We start from the raw sequence: 23,092 nt of genomic DNA on the forward strand, positions 1-23,092 counted from the left end.
CTTGCAGTTGCCAGTAAAGAGGCAACTATTGTGAATTAAATGACTTGAGTAGCATCAGCTCTAAATTTATTCAACCACTTAAAAAAACACAAATAAATGGCGGAACTATAGAAATATAAGATGGGGGGGATCTGGGCATACCAAAAATAGGTTAAATGTCAGATAAAAAGCGTGGAAAGTAAGAGCACTAGAGTATGTGTGTCTTTTCAGTCCTAAGCCCCTAAATAGAATTGTCTCATAAAGGCTACAAGCCGAATCAAGAAACATCAATGAATCTGTAAAAACTTGTTAACTCTGGAGCAAGCTACCCATCTATGTCAAGCAAAGTTCCTCATTAACACTCTTCAAGAAAAATCTTGATGACTGAATGGGAAATAGGAAATACACCCTGGGGATCACTTCTGTGGCTCTGCTCGACAGGGGCACAGGAAATTACCTTTCTTGGGTTGGCATAAGCCTGGGAACTTTGTTGGCTAGGCTTATTTAGGCTCTTGGGCCGATCGCCTAGTACCTACCTATGAACCTATGAACTAAAAACTAAAAACTAGGTTAGAAAGAGACACTGCAATGGGTGTTGTTTAGTGAGCTACTAAAGAAATACAGTCATAAACTCAGTATTCCCAAGAGTTTACCTGGTGTCCTGAAATCAGAAAGTCCCTCAGTGAGTGTAGTTCTGTCTTCACCTTAAACTGGCCAAAGGGCTGTGGAATCCTAAAAGTAGTTGAACTAGGCTCAGATCTGACGTTAAGCAGAGAGTTAATTAAGTGACCTGTTGAGATGCCTGTTGGTGCCTTCATAGGTTCATAGGTAGGTACTAGGCTATCTGCCCAAGGGCTATTTATAAGCCTAGCCAGAGTGTGTCGGCTTTTGCCGCCCCATTGATTAATTAACTGAGCCTCTGTCAAGCAGAGCCAATGAAGTTAACCCAGGGGTGTATTTTCTATTACCCATCCACTCGTCAAGGCTTCTCTTGAAGAGTGTTAGTGAGGGGCTCTGCCTACTGTAATTAGGAATTTTGTTCCATAGCATGGGGAGTCTCTGTGACAGGAATCTCTCCCTCCAGCATGTTCTACTTATTGTTGTGGCGAGGTTTAGCTCACTAGAGCACGTGGCAAGCAGTGACTTGGATTTCTTTAGGTGGAGCATGTCCATCAATTCGGTGGAGCATGTCCATCAATTCTGAGTTGGACATGGCTTTGTAAGTCAGGCAGAGATCACCTCTGAGTAAGTGATATGCCACTGAGTACAGCCAGAGTTTTTTCATTTGGGCTGCATAGACAAATGTTTGAGGCCAGTAATCCTCTTAGTGAGGTGCTTTTGTGGTCTTTCAAACTGTTGGAAGTGTTTTTCGATGCCATATGTCCAAGTGGTTGGAGTTTAGACAAATTTCTTGTGGGCCAGAGTCCTCAAATTTAAGCCTTATCTACCAGATTAGTTCTCTTTTTTTCCAAATGGTCATTGTGGCTCCCATTTAGGGAAATCTTTGGCACTTGGTTAAGAATGTGGAATACAAAATGGTTGTGGCTGGTTTGCTTCTTGACGTGGACTGCTAGGGGGTTGATCTATGACATGGACAAATGCTATAAAGGTGCAACAATGAGTTTTGCAATTCACTTTTTTTTGTTTGAATTGCAGTTTATCTGTCAAAGTGCTGGTACTCACAGTAGCAGGTCTTGTATATCTGATAAGGATCCTTATCATACGTAATCCTCAGTCACCCAAAACCAATGATATTCCTCACATTAAACTCAGAAATGATATTCTGCATGTGACTTGAAGATTGTTAATGGAAACCTTTTATTGTTTTCCACTTCATGCTGTTGTCATTAAACTAGATAAGGTTCTCAATATTAATTCAGCAGTAAGACACAACCTGTATTGCAAAAATTTTTAGCAGTTAGGGAATCTCACAGCTGTGTGTTCCAATATCTATTATCCATGTGCATTAATGAACTTGGCAAACATATTTCTAACATTTCAGTGTATCAATTAATGGAACAGCTTGCAAGAAGCAAGTCAGCTAATAGCCATAGTATGATCATACGTCCATACCTTTATATTATACAATTTTTTAACCAGGACAGAGCACTAATCCACACAGACCTGGTTAAGATTCAGCTCAGGAGCACTGTCTGGTTAAGTGACTTAGTCACAAGGCTAATGGAGGCTGAAGAAATGAACCACTGGACTGGAGGAAGTAGCCTGTTAACAGCTCATAGACTTTAATGTCTGTCAGTCTGGGCAGTGGATAAACAAATTTCTTCAACTAAAACTAAAGCTAAACTATCAAATGCTAAAAGCAGAATGCACACCATGGAAGATTATTTAATTAAATAGCTGGCTGAAATAATGGAAGATTATTTAATTAAACAGCTGGCTGAAATATCATACAAACAAAATGTAATGTTTTTCTGAAAAATAGATTACTGGTTAACCTGAAACCAAAACATCAGTGGTGGGTCCTTATTGTGCAGTGGGATAACTACAGCAGTTCTCTACAACTCAGGCTCCCATCTAGTAGAGAGGATGGGATTGATTAAATTTAGCACTCAGTCTATAGAGCTGTGCTTCATGCTGATGAAAAAAGCATCCTGGTACATTGTGGGTAAATGTGGAGCTACTCTGGAAAAATCTGTAATGGCTTACCTCAGGAAATTGTACAAAAAAAGGCAGTTGGCAACAGGAATTAAAAAAGCTTAGTGATACATATGGTGTCCTTTACCTAAGCAATCTGATAATTGGTAGCCAAAAGGGACAAAGACATGTGCATATTCTGACCATTTTGAAACAGCCAGACAACCTAATAAACTGCCCAGACATTTTTCCTAATAAGAATTTTGTTCACTTTGGTTGCATTTTTTCACAGGACTAAACTTCTGCTGGGGAATATATTAACTCCCTCCATCCAGTACAGCTCTTTTGAGTGTGTACCTTTAACTGCCAGTGGGTGTGGCTTGAGGCTTTGAAAAATGAAGTTATCAACTTACAGTTGTAACAAATACTTATTGGCAGAGGTCAAATATCAATAAAATTGTGTTTATCATCATGTATGCTTCAAGATAAAATATTCTAAACAGTGTAAGTAACTTCTCTGTGTGAAAGATTTTCAGTTCATATGTATCTAGTTAATCACTATATATTAATAAGATCAGATAATGGTAGTAGAAGTAGTGAACTTAAATGCGTCCTAAGTCAAAAATAATAAAAAATATAATTTTAAATATTATGCAGAATTACTAAGTATTCAAAAGTAACCCAAGCAGGGTAGGCAGTCTGTTTCCAGTCAAAAATTCTTTATTAAGCACACAGACAAGCGATCCAAGTAAAATAAAAATAACAGAATAATAGCTTCATCACAAACTTCCAAACTCTAAATATATATACTTTTTATTAGGTATGGGAGTGATTTATTGTGCTGTAAAACACAGTGTATTAGTATACATGTGTACAAATTCATATCCCTTCCCCCATCAGTGTGACATTCGAGCTGGTCCTGACCTACTTAGTAGCTGTCATAATAATATAACCCTTATGTACTTCAAGTAAAATTAATAATGATGTGGTACCTCTTATTAGCCAGATTATTAAGATTGTGATTTTACCCAAGGCAATATACTACATGGCTGGAAATATATAAACCCTAAACCATTTAGCAATCTAAATATATATATAAATATATACATACACATTTTGCATGCATAAAAATCCATTGTGCAAACCATATTCTATTTCAATAACCTATTGTTAACAAATAACACTTTCATCCTTCTAGACTTCTTTAGGTCTGTGTACAAGAACCCTAAAAAACTATCTACAAAAAATGTATTGTATAATTAGCTAATATTGTTATTAAACATAATTTCAAATAAAGTGGAAAAAAGAAGAAAAAAAATGTGTGATGATAGAAACAAAATACACACTTTTATTAAAAATTATTTACATTTACCATGGTATTTAAATCCAGCTGGAAGAATAAAATAAAATAAAATTAGCCATGTAAACAATGTGGCAATTTTCTAAGTTCCACTAGACTTTTAAGTGAACAGTAGTAGTTTACACCACGCTTCCTGAAAGTGTTCAGCTTTGATTGTCATGAGTTCACATTTTTTCCAGCATATTCAGGATGTCTTCTTCAAGATCACCCATGTCTATGTGATCCAGCATCTGGAACTTAAAAACTGTGTGTCTTTTATGCAGAGCAAGGTGCTTGGCTAGTGCATTATTTTTGCATCCAGAATGGATTTCTGCCAGATGACATGAAATCCTATGTTTAGTCTTGCACACATAAAATGCATCACATTTGTTGCACTGTGCCCTGTAAATTACTTTTGTAGTGTTACAGTCACCCCTGCAATGGTCTTAATGATTTTCTTTAAATAAGGGCAATCACCTTGCTGTATAAATATACAGCATATACAATTAGCTTATACCTTGTATGTAGTGTGGTTTGGAATTATTAATGCAAATATGAGTAAGCAATATTTGATGCCCATAGGCACAGTAGGATGTAACTGCATAAATGCCTGGACATGCAGTCAGATGAAATGAGTTAAGATCATAATCTGAATTGCATTTGTAATATTCAATTTACCTTTATTTGTGTCAGACATTACAAATTATAAGGTACTCAAGAACATTATGATATGCTTGCTTCAGATCTGTACCTATTCAGGAATTATTAGTAATGAGATATTTCTTCATTGCTCTTCTAGTAAAGACAAAACTTGTGTATTATACCATGACCCCCCCAAAACGTGCACGCTGATTGGCCAGCGTGCCCGTTGTAAATCGAGTTATACTAATGGAAAAAGGTCCGGTCGCCCGGACTTTTTTCCATTAGTATAACTCGCTTTTAACACTGTCTCGCTATGTTAAATGGGTTTAACATAGCAGACAGTTTAAAATAAGCAACGGAGATCTCCGTTGCTTATTTTAGCTGTCTCGCCATGTTAAACCCATTTAACATAGCGAGACAGTGTTTTAAAAGCAACGGAGAAAGCAAGATCTCCGTTGCTTTTTTTAGTGTCTCACTATGTTAAATGAGTTTAACATAGCGAGACAGTTTTAAAATAAGCAACGGACATCTCCGTTGCTTATTTTAAAACTGTCTCGCTATGTTAAACTCATTTAACATAGCGAAACACTAAAAAAAAAGCAACGGAGATCTTGCTTTCTCCGTTTTTGCCCACAGCTCTGATGTACTGCGCAGGCGCGCAGTACATCAGAACTGCCGCGGATGCCAGACATCTGCAGAAGGGCAGTAAACAGGCATTATACTATGCCATTATTTAAGAAAAGTAATAGTTTCTTTTCTTAAATAATGTCATGATAATAGCAATAACCACTTCTGGGTGTGGGTAATGCTAAATTTACCCACGGTTGGCTTTGTTTGGTCCTCGGGCTTGCCTCGGGACCAAACCACGCCAACCGTGGGTAAATTTAGCATTGCCCACACCCAGGCGTGGGTTATTGCTATAATAACTCTATCAACAACATACACATTTTATATCCCCCCCACATTTATGTGCTCATTTCTCTGTTCTGAAAGTCAGAAGACATTGCTCTCTTTTTGTTTTTTTTTTGTAAAGCAAACCCATGTATTAATTCAGGATATGTAGTGTTTCCATTATTTGGATTAATGATGATGGTGTGGCATGTCTGTACTATAAACATGTTCTTATTAATGATTTCATGCCTCTGATCTTACAGAATTTATTTTCCCTCGGTTCACTGAATTTTTCTATTATGTTTCTGTGTGGAGAAGAATAAGTGATATTAATGTCCTTTCTTCTTCTGTCATTTAAGATATTTATTGCCTAAGCTGTAATAATTATGGGATGTGATGGGTCAGAGTTTATAGTAATTAAATATATTCATTGTTGTAGTTTGGAAGTTTGTAATTTGGTTACTACTGGTTGTAGGGATTTTAAAATTAGTTCACAGGGTTTCAAGAGAACATTGTGGATTAAAGCTTTCATGTGTTTATATTGCTATACCTAATAAATAAATTATATTTTATATAATCACTATAAAATAGCATAGTAAATAGTCTCAGCCAACACAATAGCACAATGTTTTGCACTATTACCTCATGGTGTTTCATTTTCCTGTTCATTTCTCAACTAGGGGTTTCCTTGTGTCCATGTGGATTTTGGCTAGGTATTTCTCTTTCTTCCTAGACCCCAAAGACATGTCACATATGAATTGTCAACCTTCTAAAATTTCGCATAGATGTATATGCCTGCATGTACGTATGACTGTGTGCTTGCTCATACTCTGTACAAAAACTGATATCCTATCCACAACTGTTTTCTCTACTTTGAGCCCTTCAGTAATGATATGGGTCTGATTTACAAAGAGGGTAATCATAACGTGCATAAAATAATAAATACATGTTTTAAAGAATGTTCAGTTTTTTTTATTTTACCTTCCTGATGCACACATTCATTGTATTTGAATATGATCTAGCTATAATGGACTGCTAATTAATTTGTTTTGCTGCACACACTAGAGAAGATAATAATAAATGTCATGTCATATAACACAGATGGATTTGCCATAGAGACAAAGTGGCAGAAAGGACACAATGAGGCTCCTAGGCACATAGAAAGCACATACAACCCAATGACATAATCACAGTCCTTCTCACAGTAAATCTTCAAACAAGATCAGCAACAGCAAAAACTGCATGGAAATACCACCACTTCGCTTGCTATACCCAGCTTCTATATAGATTAAGTCCCTCAGTCACTGTTGCATTCTCACCTTCAAAGCATGTATCTTTCAGTTCCAATCCACACAAATGGCCATGTAGTATTACTTGCATAATGCAGTAAACTGAAATTGCTTCCTCTACATTCCTGTTTCAGCCCAAACAGAAATATAATTACAAACCCACCCCGATGTAGATATATACCTACATATAAATACTTCATAATGACTAACTCTCATGTAAAATTCCATACACAAAAATACATATATAGTCTGCAACAAAACTGGTTTGCACATAGTCAAGTGTGCAGAGACAGAATCAGTAAATCATAACTAAAAGATGCAACCAGCACCCAGAAAAACTTCAATTATGCTTTAAATGTCAAAATATTTACTGAACTCAAGAAAAAAAAATTGCAGATCGAGATTTCACTAGAAAAGAGGCCTCATCAGTACAAGTCAACAGTCACTTCCAAACAAGATCATAAATGAAATGTTTAGTTTGAATTACAAACTTACAAGGTGAGAAATGGGCACACTGATAACAACCCATATAGTAGGTATTATTTTTGATTTGAGATATTATAATCATGCTTATAGAATGTGAGCAATGTTTTTGCAATAAAACATAATTGTTGCTTGTACAATCTTAGAAATAAAATACTTGTTAAAATTGCCCAGCTATTCTAAATAGCCTTCTTAATCTTAAAACTATCAGTCCCATAGGCAATGGAAAATCTAACCATATGGATAGTGCTGATATAATCATCCCTGGTTTGATAGGTCAAAAGGTAGGACCTTGCTTTGACATTGACCTCGGTTATGGCATTAGCGAGTGCTTGTCTGGAATAACCATGTGCCAAAAAACAATGGGACAGCTTCTGTTCCAATGCCAAATCCTCACTGTTACTGCAAATTCCTTTGGTACAAAAATTGTGAATAAGCTATATTACCTATAACATAGGAAGGACAACTGATAGCTGATAGGAGGAGAATTATGTGTAAAGGGCTTCCTATATACTGATGAACCAAAAGTGGCATTTGACAGTTTAGTAACAGAAACATCAAGGAAACTCAGAGATATCAGACCACCCTGAAGATTCAGACAGAACCCCACCAGGAGTGGTAAGATCTGCAGTCAAAAGGGACTGTTAGCCACCATTTGGAAAGATTTCATTATTGCCCATAATTTCCACAAGCGCAAATCAAGACTTTCCTGTGGTAGTCACTACAATGATATGAGATAGTACCAGCTATGACAGAGGAGAAGGACAGTACACGTGTAACCTATGGCAGCATAGCTAGCTGGAGTTTGATAAAGAATTATATGTCATTTGAATATCAAACTGATATGTACAGATGCTTATGTTGAAAATCTATTTGTAAAGTTGCTTGTGTTAAAAATGCATCAACAGTGGGTCCTGCAGGACAGAAAAAAAATATACATTTATATCAGACTGTACTGCTGTAACTGTGAGAATGCAAATATTTTTACAGAGGATAATGAAAGGGAAGGGGTTAAGCTCAGCCCAGCTAACCTTAAGAAAAATATTCTGAAATTAAATGACTTGGTTTAGGCCATAAATATTTTATCTCAAAGGTCTGAATACAGACAGAGACACAATGTCTGTGAGAAACATGGGCTGTGATCCTACTCTTTTGTTCTTAGTGGCAAACTAATTAGTACCCTGTGGTGCTGGAGAATGGCTGATTGGTCTCTGCAGGATGGTAGAAGGGTTGGAATTGTTTTACAGTCTCCAGGTGATGTAATAAGCAATAGCAAAGTTCTAGGTGTGTATTGTGACACATCTGTGGCAGATCCTGACTCAAGTTTCTAAGTGAGGGGGTAGTGTGGGAACCATAGAGTCAAGTGACTAAATGTGAATTAATTTTGTAGCCAGCACTGAAATTGTATTTAGATACTAGTGAGAGATGTGTCAGTAGCACTCAGCAGTCTGTTACTGGAACTGACAGCAAAGACACTCAACCATTTCATCTTACCTTGCTCTAGCAAGTAAGTAAGTAACAGTAATTCTTCAGTCAGTTAGGAAAATATATTGAGATTACTTAAATATTATGTTTCTGTATCTGTCTGAATCTGTCCATCTGTGCTGTTTTTATATTTTCTCTGAATTGAAACTCTGGTGTTTATTGCAAATAGATATTCAGTATTGTCATAGCTATTTTTTATTAAATATATCTAAAACTTTCTTTGTGGCTGGTCTTTTAGAAAATAGTTTAACCTTTGAGAGCACTTGCACCTACTTAGTGGCACTATGGCTTCATGTTTCTGATAGTCTTGCCAGTTGGTCAAACATTACTATTTGTATAAGAATTAATTTTACTAAGTATAATTGGGTACCCTGGTAAGAGCCTTACAGTAGCTGACTCTGTGGGTGTTCTGGTGGCAGTATCTACCTTATAGGCTGGTTGGTGGTGGCATAGTGGGTAAATCTGTGCCAGCCTTTTTCAAGTCTGTGTGAAAATCAAATCTCCAAGTGTGCCTGTGTCAGCTACTTGGAACAGGGACACAGAGCACTGATTTCACACAGGGGGTGGTGGAGGACTTGGCTTAGAACAAGGAACACCCGGCTGAGGATTGATCTCTGAGGTGGTCAGTGTGGAGTCTTATTTGGGGCCTGGAGAGGAAGTCCAACCCCAGGACTGGAATGTGCATTCTGTGTGTGCTCTTAAGGGAAATTGTGCACGGTGCAGAGTACTGCATCTGAAAATACTGTGTATGTCTATTTTTCTCTCAAAAGAAATGGTCCCCACTGAAGTCAGTGATGAGAATTGAGGCTCCTTGATCACTGGTGAGAAGGGACATCACATACTGGTGGCTGTAGTGGGATATTAATTATACTGTTGCAGCCTGTAAGCAGTTGTTACTAAAGGTGCGTGTACTCTCAGCAGCCACAAGGTAAGCATAGTTTAAATTTTTACAACAATTTTATTTTTGCTAGTTTAGTTTAGTCATGGAAAGCAGGCAAATATATCAGCAGAGAATTATGGCAAGCAGACAGTGAACCAATTGGCTAAGGTGTGCAGATCCGAAGAACTGGTGCATTTAAGGTGTGCAAATCCAAAGGACTGGTGCATACCAATCTGAATAAAGAGGAAATGATTTCAGCCTTAATTGCAGTTGCAGTACAGACCAACAACCAGGATGACAACCAATCTGGTGATGGAGATGTACAGCCCTCAGAAACAGGGCCATTCACCTTTTCCACAGAAGACTTAAAAATACATCTGGAATTAAAGAGACTTAAACTGGAGACAAAGCATATGGAATTAAAACTGTCAGAGAGACTGCGGCATTTGGAGGCTAAAGAAAATGACAGACTGCAGCATTTGGAAGCCAAAGAAAATGAGAAGCAGCATCAACATGACAGGGCCATGGTGACTCTTCGATGGGAACATCGAGGTAATGGGGAAAGGAATACCTGAATCCCAGAAACAACACAAGTTAGTACATTTCTTCCACAGTATAAAGAAAGTGATAATCTTGAGCGTTTTATTCATATATTTGAAAGAATATGTAGAAAATATGATGCTGACCGAGGGATCTGGGTACAGTTCCTGACCCCCTTACTCCATGGTAAAGCTGTAACTGCTGTTTCTAAATTGTCTGATACTGATTGTATAAATTATGAAAAGGTTAAACAGTGTTTATTGGAATGTTTTAAGTTAACACCTGAAGTCTTTTTCCTGAGAAATTTATTTATACAATACTTGTACATCCAAACTATACAGGGAAAGCATCCTGTTCAATATGCAAATCACTTACTAACTGTAACAAAAAAAAAATGATGTCTTATGTGCCACCACTAGGAGTAAAAGGGGTTTCAATGCCTTTACCATAAACAATGTAATCAGTTCTGTTAGATTCCCCATCCAGAAACAACAGGTCAACCAGGAACTAAGTCAGTCTTTTGGATTATTGACTTGCCTCCATAATTTATGGCTTAGCAGGTATGACAGCAGAAACTGAATATGTGCACTTTCACATTAAGCCTTCAAATCATTAGTGCATTTGTGATTAATTGAACAGTTGTTGCTTCTTTTAACACATAGTATACTTCCCTACATTTGCAAATAAAACTGACTTGCTATGCCATTGGAGCATAGCATAATACAATAAAAGTCAGGTGAAGAGTACAAACGAAATATGGTTTGTGGAAATTGAGAAAGTGAACTATGTAAATAAAATTATACAACAGCAAACTAAGCATTTATTTATCTATCTTTGTGGAGAGACAGTACTTTTACACATCGTTTGTATTTCTGTCTGCAAAATCATTTGGATTTGCAGAAGAAAATATATATTTTTTCTTTTTCTAACAGGTGTGCAGTTTTCAGAGTCAGAATATAAAGTTAGTGGGCATGTGGCGATAAGCTTCCTATATGATAGGGGGTGATCAGGTGCTTGCCTCCTACATTAAAATAATGTGTAATTCTGTTAAGAGTTCTGAAGTGCTACACCGATGTCCTTTACCAGCTTTTTATTAGCACTTACTGATGTGGGATTTATTTACTTTCTGGATTTTATTTTCAGTCTTTTACATTTTTGCCTTGTTTGGTGGAGTATAGCAGGTGAGAGTCTTTATACACCTTCAGTACTCCATACCTTTGATATTCAGGTCCCACATATAAACCATGTCTAGCCTATATCTAACAATTCGCAAAGGTTGATAATGTGACAGTTTCTGCCTTCTGTGAATGTAATCTCTCCCTTCATTTTCACCTCATCCCCATGATACTGAAAGTTGAAAATATATTCAGTATGCAGTTTCCTTGGCCTGGCGCATCACAGAAATGTATAAACTCAGTGAAGAAGATACAGATTTATCAACATACTGTTTACTACTTATGTTTACAAAATTTTGTTTTGGCAGCTTAAAATAGAATACATCAGATTATACTGATACGTATATATATATATATATATATATATATATATATATATATATATATATATATATATGTGTGTATATATAGATAGATATAGATATATATAGATAGAAAGATATACAGTGGATATAAAAATGTTACACACCCCTGTTAAAATGCCAGGTTTTTGTGATATAAAAGATGAGACCACAATAAATAATTTCAAAATTTTTCCCACCTTTAATGTGACCTATTACCTGTATAATTCAATTGAAAAACAAACAAATCTGTTAGGGGAAAAATATATAAAAAAAAAAAAAACGTACAATACCCTGGTTACATAAGTATGCAGACTCTTAAACTAATACTAATACTTTGTTGAAGCTTGTGACTATTTCCACATTCCAAGGTTGCTACAATAGAGTATGGTCTCTGAGGTGCAGTGGTCTTAACAACTGAATATATCTACTACGGTATGAAGGGTTTCTGGCCCTAAATGTAGGTGAAGAGGTTGCTTTAAAAATATTCTATAACTGCTTTGAGATTAGTCTTCCTTTTTTGAAGGTAATGGTTAGGATTTGCAGTTTTGGATTATAACACTTTTACTGTTGTATCATCAGTGCCATGTTCATTAAATTGTTTTGTTATGGAAAAAGAAAACTAACTGACCAACCAATTTGTTGTTATTTTGTTCTGAAAAATAATTGGAGAGATTTGAAAGACAATTCAACATACATTTCATAACTCTTTAGTAGAGAGACCTCTCCTCACATCACAGTCATTCTAATCAAAGTATAATGTCATGAAAATAAAGAAGTCACTAAACGCATATGTGGAGAATGAGTAACAGGAAGTGATGGGACATGGGGTGAGAACTTCACATTTCACTAACAAAAAGTGTGTCAAAAATGAAAATCCCATGAGAGAAATCCAGAGTTTTAAATAAGTCCATGTTTTTGAAGGTGCTGTAAATGTATTATATTAACCCCATCTTGTGTATGGTCTTAACTTTAGGGCAGATTTTTAATTCTAAATTTTTTTCTCTTATTATGCCTTTAGAATGTCGATACATTTTTGTGGTGGGAAGAAAGTACACTGTCCTATTAAATATTAATGGCAAATATAATCTATACACCAAAACTCATACAGCTCATAGCGTATAATCCTAAGAATGACAGTTACAAATACCAGTGACATAGTGTAACAAATATATTTAATCACCATACTCAACAATAATGATCCTACAGCTTTCATCCACATACTAACTCAGTAGTATACATTTGAAACCAAGTGAGATCTCATTAAAAGCATATTATGCTAATTAGTCAAATTAATGGATTTTCATCATTCTGTGCAGGCAAACGAACACTAAGGCATTACAGTAGTCAGGGTTTCCTACTTGGATGTTGTGTGTCACTGCAAATATAGCATCATGATTTCAATGAAGCAAACAGTGTTTTTGAAGAACCTACCATTGAGATACGACATCTATACAGGACTTAACATAAAACCTTGTCAGGATCTCAAACCATGTGACACACAGGCGTGTATATACACTAAACATTTTGTGAGATCTTACATGTCGAATAGCATTGCAGTTGTTTTACCAAAATCAGCTGGAACAACAGTAATGCGTGCCACATAGTGAGAATTTTCTATGTTCTTTCATCTAAGATGCAGCAGTTTTGCAGGTAGTTTTAAAATGTACTGTGTATCTGAAAAGGAATTGCACAAAAAGGAGATATAGGATGTTTTTCCCCATGAAAACTGTTCTTTGGTATGCTCTACACAACTGGTTTGTTCACAGCAAACATTATCACATGCTAAGGATGCAATATAAACAAATATCACCTTACACTTAAGCGAATATAAGGCAAATGCCAAAAGAGAAAGCCTTAATGTCCTGTTTATGTGGGAATAACATTTCAATGCACAGTCCAGCACGAGCAGGTGGCATTACTGAATTTATAAAATTGTATAACTTCTGTGTTTTTCTTATCATTACTCAAAACTAATTTTTTTGTTGGGGCTTCTTTTTAAGTAAGCATTGAACATATCTGATACTTAACTGAACTTATGACTTCATTTCATAAAAATGTATAAACAAGTGTGCATATGTGTGTGTGTGTGTGTATGTGTGTGTATATATATATATATATATATATATATATATATATATATATATATATATACATACACGCACATGTTCATACACACATATTTCTATATATACATAGATAAATATGTACATGTGTATATACTTGATAAACTAGGAAACTAGGTCGTGATAAGGAATTGCTATATACAAACAAACAGTATAAATTAACCTTTATCTACCCAAATGTACAAATATAGAATAAACCACTGCTGTTTACAAATATTAAGAAACTATATACTGCAGCTTACTAAAGCAACATTTTTATTTCACGGGTACATTCAGAGAAACTGAATTATAAGTACTGCCTCTGTCTGCTAAAAACTGATTTAAGACTATCAGTAATACATGGTTCATTGCATCATTTGCTGGAATGTTGGCATTATGTTTTCTTCTGAAATGAGGCTGGTGTGCTAAACTTGGATAAGTGAACAAAACAAGAAACTGAAAGTATGGAAAGACATTTTAATGCATTCATGAGGACAGCATCCTGTGCTGAGTAATGCTGAAACTGGTTAATCATGGTAAAAAGCAAACTGTAGAGTTTACCTGTAGAAAATTCTTTTAAACACATTACAAGCGTAAATCAGCAACAACATCTGAATCAAATAATTTAATAAAAATGTAATGAAATTAAATAATAAAAATAATATTGACTTACTGGGATTACAGCCTATCCTGATACAATCTGGACAGGAGAAAAAAAATTGTGAGAGAGAGAGACAAAACCATAACTTTTATCCTTCAAGGTAACTTTTTCAAACAACCATTGAAATCACAACCCACCTTCTGGGGACAAACACATGACAAGGTGGCTATTTTACAGTGTAACACCTCTCTTTCCTTCAACATCTTTTCACGTTTTTTAAAGTACTCATCACATCTCAGAAGCAAATGAAGCAGAGAACATTAAGCACAGTGTTAATAGATCTAAGATCAGACTTCAATGCACATTTCACGTAACCCATTTTAATTAATTACTGGACATGCTAAGATTCTGTACAGATTAAAAATATGAACAATATAGCACTTCGAAACAATCAGTTTCATAAAGCTTTGTTAAGTCCATACAGGAAATTAAGAGAATACTTTTAATTTTACCCTATACATGCAAAATATTTTAATAATGTGTAATAAAATTGCGTGCATCTAAATGCTCCAAGAGTAAAGAACAGTGACTGAATGACCAACGCAGAAAAATGCAAATCATTCAGTATCAGTCTGACAGTGAAACAGTGACAATTGAAACTGGGCATTTCATTGTTAAAGTATTCTGCAGGTAACGAATGTGTATCCATGATACTTAAATATGCTAACTCTGAAAATACTTTATCTTGGTGCAAAAAGAAATCCCCCAAAATGCCACAGTCTTGATATTTAACTATAACATGAATTAATCAAACATTAGTGATCAACCCATTAAAGTGCCATCATTAATATGCCTCTTTTAAACCTGATACCCTACACACACATGCAAATAACAGAGCACAACTGCAGTGTTACATTACTTGGATCTATTTTATTATTTTTGTTAATTTTCTTTTAAAATTACATGCATATATTTTATGACAGGGAATTCAGTTGCTAAAGCCGCAGTGTTACAGATTTACAGTCATACCTCCTTTTCAAACTTGCTTGCAATCTTCACTGCAAACAATGAAAAGTACAGTTGTGTAAGATCTTACCATAACAGTAAGATGTCTGACTTCTCACTGTTGCAGCCTTATTTACTCTTGGGATATCCTGCTGATGATAGCCTAAAGTAAGGCCAGTATACCAAAGCCTTCAGATGCTGTCATTCATGTGTTCTACATGCAAGGTGCATGGTACACATGTGATGAGTAGACACCTGATCCTCAGAACTGACGTTCCTCAGGAGAACTGGAGCAATCATAGAGAAAGCAATGACACTCACATCCAGGAACGTAAGTAGAAGGAGATAAGTATGGAAGAAGGACCTCTTGGCCAGATGTATGATAACCATAAATAAAAGGGGCAATAGGGAGGGACAGAAAACTGCAACAGGGAGAAGTATGACATCTACTATTATTGCAAGCTCTTACATAACTGTACTATGTCCTCCCTTAGCACTGTTGCAGTATTTCTTACTCTTAGGAGATTAAAAAACACTGGAAAATATAGGAAGAGGAAAGCAGTGACCAGCCCTCCACTACCCATGAAGGATGGACCTATCAAAACCTGCCTTAGCTCTGAAAATGATATCCAACTTGTAATGTTTGTCAAAAGTGTGAACAGAAGACAAATTAGCAGCTTCCAGGCTAGATCTAGTTTTCAGACCCATGAAAAAAGCACCGGTAGAGGCCACTGCCCCACTGGAATGAGCACGGACAGAAGAAGAAAGCTGCTTGCCATGAAAAGAATAACAAAAATAACAAAAAAGGAAATGGACTTAGAAATCCAGGAAGAGATGGTTTGCTTAGACATTGCCAAATCCAATTTCCTGGCATTAACAGAAACAAAAAGCTGCTCAGATTTTCTGATTTGTTTTGTCTTGTCTAACTAATATATGAGCTGTCTATTTAAATCCATGGTGTGTAACACCCTCTCACTAGAAGTCTGTGGAGAAGGAGAAAAGGAGGGAATATAAATTGATTAGAGGACAAATCACCTTGGGCATAAAAAAAGGACTGCTACAAAGAGACACCCTGCCCTAATGAAGAAAAAAAAAAGGGAGTAACCGCTTTGAGTGCTTGAAGTTTAAAGATACTCTTGGCAGAAGTAAGAGCCACTAACAACACAGGCTTCCAAGTGCAATGCTGCAGGGAAGAAGAAAAGGCAGTCTCAAAAGGGGACAGAGTCAAATTTTCATGAACAAAATTAAGGTCCCAAGGAGGAGGAATAGGCTTTCTTGAAGTCTGCTGCTAGACTGTGCTCTAAAGTGATGAAAACCACCTGAAGAACCAGATGATGGTGGATTGCAAAATCCTAAGGCTAAACAGCGACCCTGCAAATAAGATAAGATTTTGTGCCCTCTTGCTTGTTGATGTACCACATACATGACTGTGGTATTGTCTGTAAAATCCTTTAGAGAACGTGGAACTGAAAGGGAATGATAGACCTGAAGAGTTAGGATAAGAGCTCTCATCTTTTTGATGTTGATATGCTCTGACATCTGTTGATGGAACCAAAGACCCTGGACTCTCAAGTTGATGATAGAAGCTCCCCAACCAATTGGAATTTCCTTGTGTGGAGTTTCACAAAAGGAATCATGGGAATGGTGGATGCTATGTACTCCAGGGCTCAGAGAAATCCCATTGCATGAAGAACTGGAAGAGAGAGACTTGAAATAAGCAGTCAAAGAGAGGCCTTTAGGTGGTGAAAGGTGGGAGACAAGCCAATATTGGGAATGGTCTGAATCCAGCAAGCTAAAAATACTTTGTCCTGAGTTGGAGTCAACACAGACTTTTGTGAATGACAGTGAACCCCCACTCTGTGCAGGAGAAGTGCAGTGAAGTGTAGATTTTGAAGCAGAAGTGAGAGAACTTGAATTAGAGCATCATCCAAATAAGGGAATATTTGAATTAACTGAAGTCTGCAGAAGGCTACCAATACCCTTGGAGCTATAGGAACCCCAAAAAGACAAAGCAGAGAACTGATAATAAGAGGAGGAACAGAAAAACGTAAACACTTCCTGAAGAGAGGGTGAATGGGAATATAGCGTTAAATGTCCTTCAATTCCAGAGATTCTAAAAAAGCTTGGGGAAGAAAAAGAGGGGAAAAGTGTCTGAAGAGGCAGCATCCTGAAGGAAGGAAGTAAGGAATCTTGAGAAAGAAGTTGAGAAGAGATAGTTCTAGAATGGGCCTTCATGGTACCTCCTTCCTGGGAACCAGAAACATTTTGGAATAAAAACATGTTTCCTGCTGAGACAAGGGAACAGGTTGGATGTTTTTTTGTTCCACTTGATCCCACAGAACCCAAGGAAAATGAAAAAGCTGAGAAGGAGGAGGGTGAGGATGGCGAAAAAATGGAGTAAGAGACTTCTGATCCAGAAAATAACCATGATGGATAATGGAGAGGACCTAGGCATCTGTGATTATCTGTTGCCAAACAGGAAAAGTAAAGGAAAAGGTCTGCCTGAGGGACAGAGGAATCGAGAAAAGGGAAAGGGGAAGTTGGATGTCAGATAGAGGCAGAGTTATCAGGAAAAGAAGGTTTTTGGCCTCTAGAACTCTGAGTGGGTTTGCTTTGGAAAATTTAATTAGTAACCTATTACATCTAGCAGCTTTGTATAGGCTAGCTACAAAAAAGGTAGATTTTGATGGATAGTTCCTCTAGAACTTGGATAAATGGGAAACAAAAATCTATTTTGGGTCTTGCATAAATCTTGCCCGTATCCTGCAGTGTTCTAAACAATTCTGCAGCAGCAGTTCCAAAAAGAATCTGGTTGTCTCGGAAGAATCTAAATGTCTGGCAGTACTGTCCTCAGGAAAGGCCTGAAGGCACAACCAAGAATATGTCCTCATGACAGAACAAGATGCAGGTGTCCTAGAACAGGCATCAACTGCATCATAGCTACAATTAATGGCATAGCAAGCTACCTGAAAGGCAGAACTCAGAAGAAAAAGAGCAGAATTTTATTTTCTGAATCAGGCATATCAGTCACCCCCCCCCCCCCCAAACTGGGAGAAAAGAGCCAGAACATATCTAATCATATGGGTCTGATTACTAATGGCCCTAAATGCCAAAGTAGCAGAAGTATACACTTTTTTTGCATACCTCTTCATAGCAAGGCTGTCCTTGTCAGAAGGTAAAAGCTTGCAAGATAAAAGCAGTTTGGATGGCTTATCTGTGGACATGGAAAAAGCAGGATCAGATGAAGGACTTTATACAAGTATTTATTATGATCCTCAGGAACTTTATAAAATCTGTCTGGCTTCTAAAAAATAGACAGGATATCTGCTTCCCTGTGATGGATTCAAAGCAACCACGACAGCAAAAAGCTAGTTAATACTTCTTCTTTATTTAGTTGAGCGCTTTCATCTAGACAAATGTAGATTTCATCAGAACAAAGAACTGCCCTTAGGCACACCATTAAATACTATACTCATTAACATAATTACTTAATTAATCACAGCATCTCTGTGAAATCGATTCTAGTCAACAATATGTAATAAGAGGTTGACTTTTTTTCATTCCCCATTCTTTCAATCCCATTCTTAAGATAAGTGATGATAGGAACTGTGACAAGTGGGTATGGGAAGGGGTTCGCCATTTCCATTTTTTCCAATATTTCCACTATCACTAGATTTCATCATAGAATGTTCTAATAATTTTAATTTTTTCCACTGATATGAGAGGGGGCATAGGATATATTACCTACAACACTATATGTAAATTCTAAGTGTTTTTATTTATGCAAGACATGCTTATCAAGGGCATCTCTCATGCATTAGTTATACAATTTTATAACTACATATTCTAGTGTTTTCATAGGAGAGAAAGTTACATCATAGAATGTTTTTATGGCTTTTAAAATTAATGATTTATGAAGGTAGTGGGTTTTGAAGGAGCAACAGTTTTTAAATTATTTTTAAATTATATTTCAATATATGTATTAATATATGGAATTTGATATGATTGGAAGCACTAGCACTTTAAATGGAATGAATGCTGTGATTAAGTAATTATGTTAATGAGTATAGTATTTAATGGTGTGCCTAAGGGCAGTTCTTTGTTCTGATGAAATCTACATTTGTCTAGATGAAAGCGCTCAACTAAATAAAGAAGAAGTATTAACTAGCTTTTTGCTGTCGTGGTTGCTTTGAATCCATCACAGGGAAGCAGATATCCTGTCTGTGTTTCATTTATTGGTGGACTGTTCCCATTTTTTGATTTTTTATCAGTTCTAAAAAATAGGAACAAGAGAGTCAAGAACCTGAGAAGCTGCTGCAAATGCTTCTAAAAGGGCAGCTAAGACAAGAGGGACTGCAGGAGATCTGGGTGAGTCCATTTGAAAGATTTCGTGATTATCTTTTTTAAAACTCTAATACCTGGGAACAGTTCCCTTAAACATATTCCATTATGTGGACCACTTTGTCCTCAGAAGATAATTCCTCAAAAGGAAACGTGGGAGCAAAGATTCTTCTTTATCACACTCCAGGGACAAGGGAAAGTATATCTGGGATGAATATGCTACGGATTCTTCATCAGAATCCAACTCTTCATCAGAAGAATCAGAATCCTTAAGTCTATTAGATGAGGAGCAAGACCAAAGAGCAGAAGCAGGGACAGACACCCCTTGTGGGGTTTTCAGAACCATACAAGAATTAAACAGCCCCTGAAAAAAGTCCTGCCACTCTTCATGAGGATACTTAGCCACAGTAGTCACATGTTTGGTTTTCTGTTTCTTTTTAACTCATTATAGCTGAGGAGTAGAGAAAAAGTGTTTTAGTACCGATTTTTAAGAATAAGGGTGATGTGCAGAGATGAAGTAACTACAGAGGGATAAAATTGTTCATTCACAGCATGAAGTTATGGGAAAGAGTAGTGGAAGCTAGGTTAAGAAGGGAGGTGATGATTAGCGATCAGCAGTATGCCTTCATCCCGGGAAAGAGCACTACAGATGCAACATTTACTTTGAGAGTGTTGATGGAGAAGAATGGAAAAGGTCAGAAGGAGTTGCATTGTGTCTTTGTGGACTTAGAGAAAGCATATGACAGGGTGCCTAGAGAGGAGTTGTGGTATTGTATGAGGAAGTCTGGAGTGGCAAAGAAGTATGTAAGAGTGGTACAGGTTATGTACGAGGGTAGTGTGACAGTGGTGAGGTCTGCGGTGGGAGTGACTGATGCATTTAAGGTGAAGGTGGGATTACATCAAGGATCATCTCTGAGCCCTTTATTTGCAGTGGTGATGGACAGGTTGACAGATGAGATCAGACAGGAGGCCCCGTGGACTATGATGTTTGCAGATGATATTGTGATTTGTAGTGAGAGTAGGGAACAGGTGGAGGAGACCCTGGAGAGGTGGAGATATGCTTTAGAGAGGAGAGGAATGAAAGTCAGCAGGACTAAGACAGAATATATGTGTGTAAATGAGAGGGAGGCTAGAGGAATGGTGAGGATACAGGGGGTAGAGCTGACAAAGGTGGATGAGTTTAAGTACTTGGGATCAACAGTTCAGAGTAATGGTGAGTGTGGAAGAGTGGTGAAGAAGATGGTACAGGGTGGGTGGAGTGGGTGGACAAGAGTGTCAGGAGTGATTTGTGACATATGGGTACCAGTCAGAGTGAAAGGGAAAATCAACAAGAGAGTAGTGAGACCAGCTATGTTATATGGGTTGGAGATGGTAGGAGTCAGAGCTGGACATGGCAGAGTTAAAAGATGTTAAGATTTGCACTGGGTGTGACAAGGATGGACAGGATTAGGAATGAGTATATTAGAGGGTCATCTCAGGTTGGACGGTTTGGAGACAAAGCCAGAGAGGCAAGATTGCGTTGGTCTGGACATGTGCTGAGGAGGGATGCTGGGTATATTGGGAAAAGGATGCTAAGGATGGAGCTGCCAGGTAACAGGAAAAGAGGAAGGCCTAAGATAAGGTTTATGGATGGGGTGAGAGAGGGCATGCAAGTGGTTGGTGTGACAGAGCAAGATGCAGAGGACAGTAACAATGGAAACAGATGACCCGCTGTGGCGACCCCTAATGGGAACAGCCGAAAGAAAAAGAAGATAGCTGAGTGTGCCTCCAGGTGTTTCTGCAGTTACCTCCTACTGTGCCTCTAGGCATCAAATACTGCTTGTTCATACTTGCATTACTAATTAAAAAAAGCATGCTACATACAAGGTATCAGAATAATTTATCTTGAAACATACATGATGGCAAACATAACTGTATTGATATTTGACCTCTGTCAATGAGTGTATGTTAGAACTGCAAGGTGATAACTTCATGTTTTAAAGGCTCAGGCCACACCCACTGGGAGTTAAAGGTACACACTCAAAAGAGTTGTACTACATCTGCCTTAACAAATCTAGGAGAGTCAGACCACTGCCTAGATTCGATGAAGGTACAAGGAACTTCTTCACTAATTTTATCTGAAGGGCATAAGGGGATTCCCCAAATTTTAATCAGCCATGGTTCCCCCTCTACATCTGTACCAAACATATGGACAGTCTCAGAGGACGTGCAAGTAGGCAGCTCTCTGTTAGCCTCCAGCTGCATTGCTGCAGAGGGGACTGGAATCAGCACCAACTGGTCCTAAGGTTCTTCATCCAACATAAGGGAGACATTTGGTGGAGACTGGACAGCAGCAGGTTCACTACTTGCTTTTTTATCTTTTTCTTAAATGGTAGCTGAACTTTGGGGTGTGGATTTGGCCCCTATACCCTGAGTCAACAGCTTCAGATGTTGTTTTTTCAAATAAATGGAAAGAGACAACAGATGGCTGTAGAGTGTCTTAGAGACAAAAGCCTGACAAATGACACACTGAGTGTGGTAGTGTGTAGCAACCAAACAAAAAGGCACTTCTTGTGTCTATCTTTTTGGAGAATGTGAATCTCACACTCACATTTTCCCATCCTGGATGACATGAATACAAACTACAATGAAAAAAAAAAAGAAATGAAGTAACCCCAATAGGGTACTTATCTTTAGGAAGCTCCGTAGATGAACCATGATGATGAATGGCATACAGAGCGAATTCAGAGGTAGTGTTCAGACTGGTAACAAAGAACTTCTGAGGATTAAGCAGCTTTAGTCACATAAGTATATATGCTTTGCACATAGGACATATGTCTGACATGCAGTATCTGAAATGTGTAAAGGCTTTGGTATACTGGCCAGATGTTAGGCTATTCTCAGCAGGATATCCCAAGAGTAATTAATACTGCAACAGTGCTAAGGAAGGACATCGTACTTACCACATTTTTTCACTCACTTTCATAAGTTTGTATCTTGCAGTAAGTAATCATGGCAACTACATCTAAGATGTCAAACATATTTTGCACCTTAAAGTGTTTTAATATCACAGCAGCATATACTTTTTTTTCATTCAGGCATACATAATACTAGCCACTTCTTTTCTTAGAAATGCATTTTCACTTTGTAAAATAGCCACCTTGTAAACAACAGACACATAGTAGGACAGAAACAATATTAGTTAACTTTAAAAGTCTTAGAATGCACATTATGACTCATGAGGTAGAGATCACCACTCATATAGCGTGACACCACCATGTCTGAGTGAAACCCTAACACTCTGAGCCTAGTAGCACTCACTGCATTACCAGCTTCTCAAACTTCCTTAGAAATCCTTAAGAAATTTTCACTTTCAGTGTCAAATATGCATTATATTCCTTTACTGCTCAATTGTTTCTGAA

The 23,092-nt window shown here is 37.2% G+C and overlaps 1 protein-coding gene across 1 annotated transcript in view; it reads right to left on the reverse strand.

The window, feature by feature from the left end:
* Window positions 1-23,092, reverse strand: part of LOC122805321 (neurexin-2-like) — a 1,760,973-nt gene that overhangs the window by 970,252 nt on the left and 767,629 nt on the right. Inside the window, exon 7 of the mRNA XM_044075409.1 lies at window positions 14,418-14,444. Within this exon, the coding sequence (XP_043931344.1) occupies window positions 14,418-14,444 (27 nt within the window). The remainder of the gene's footprint in view (window positions 1-14,417; window positions 14,445-23,092) is intronic.

Source organism: Protopterus annectens, chromosome 6.part1 (genome assembly GCF_019279795.1).
Source record: "Protopterus annectens isolate FY-2018-M chromosome 6.part1, PAN1.0, whole genome shotgun sequence".
NCBI lineage: Eukaryota > Metazoa > Chordata > Ceratodontiformes > Protopteridae > Protopterus > Protopterus annectens.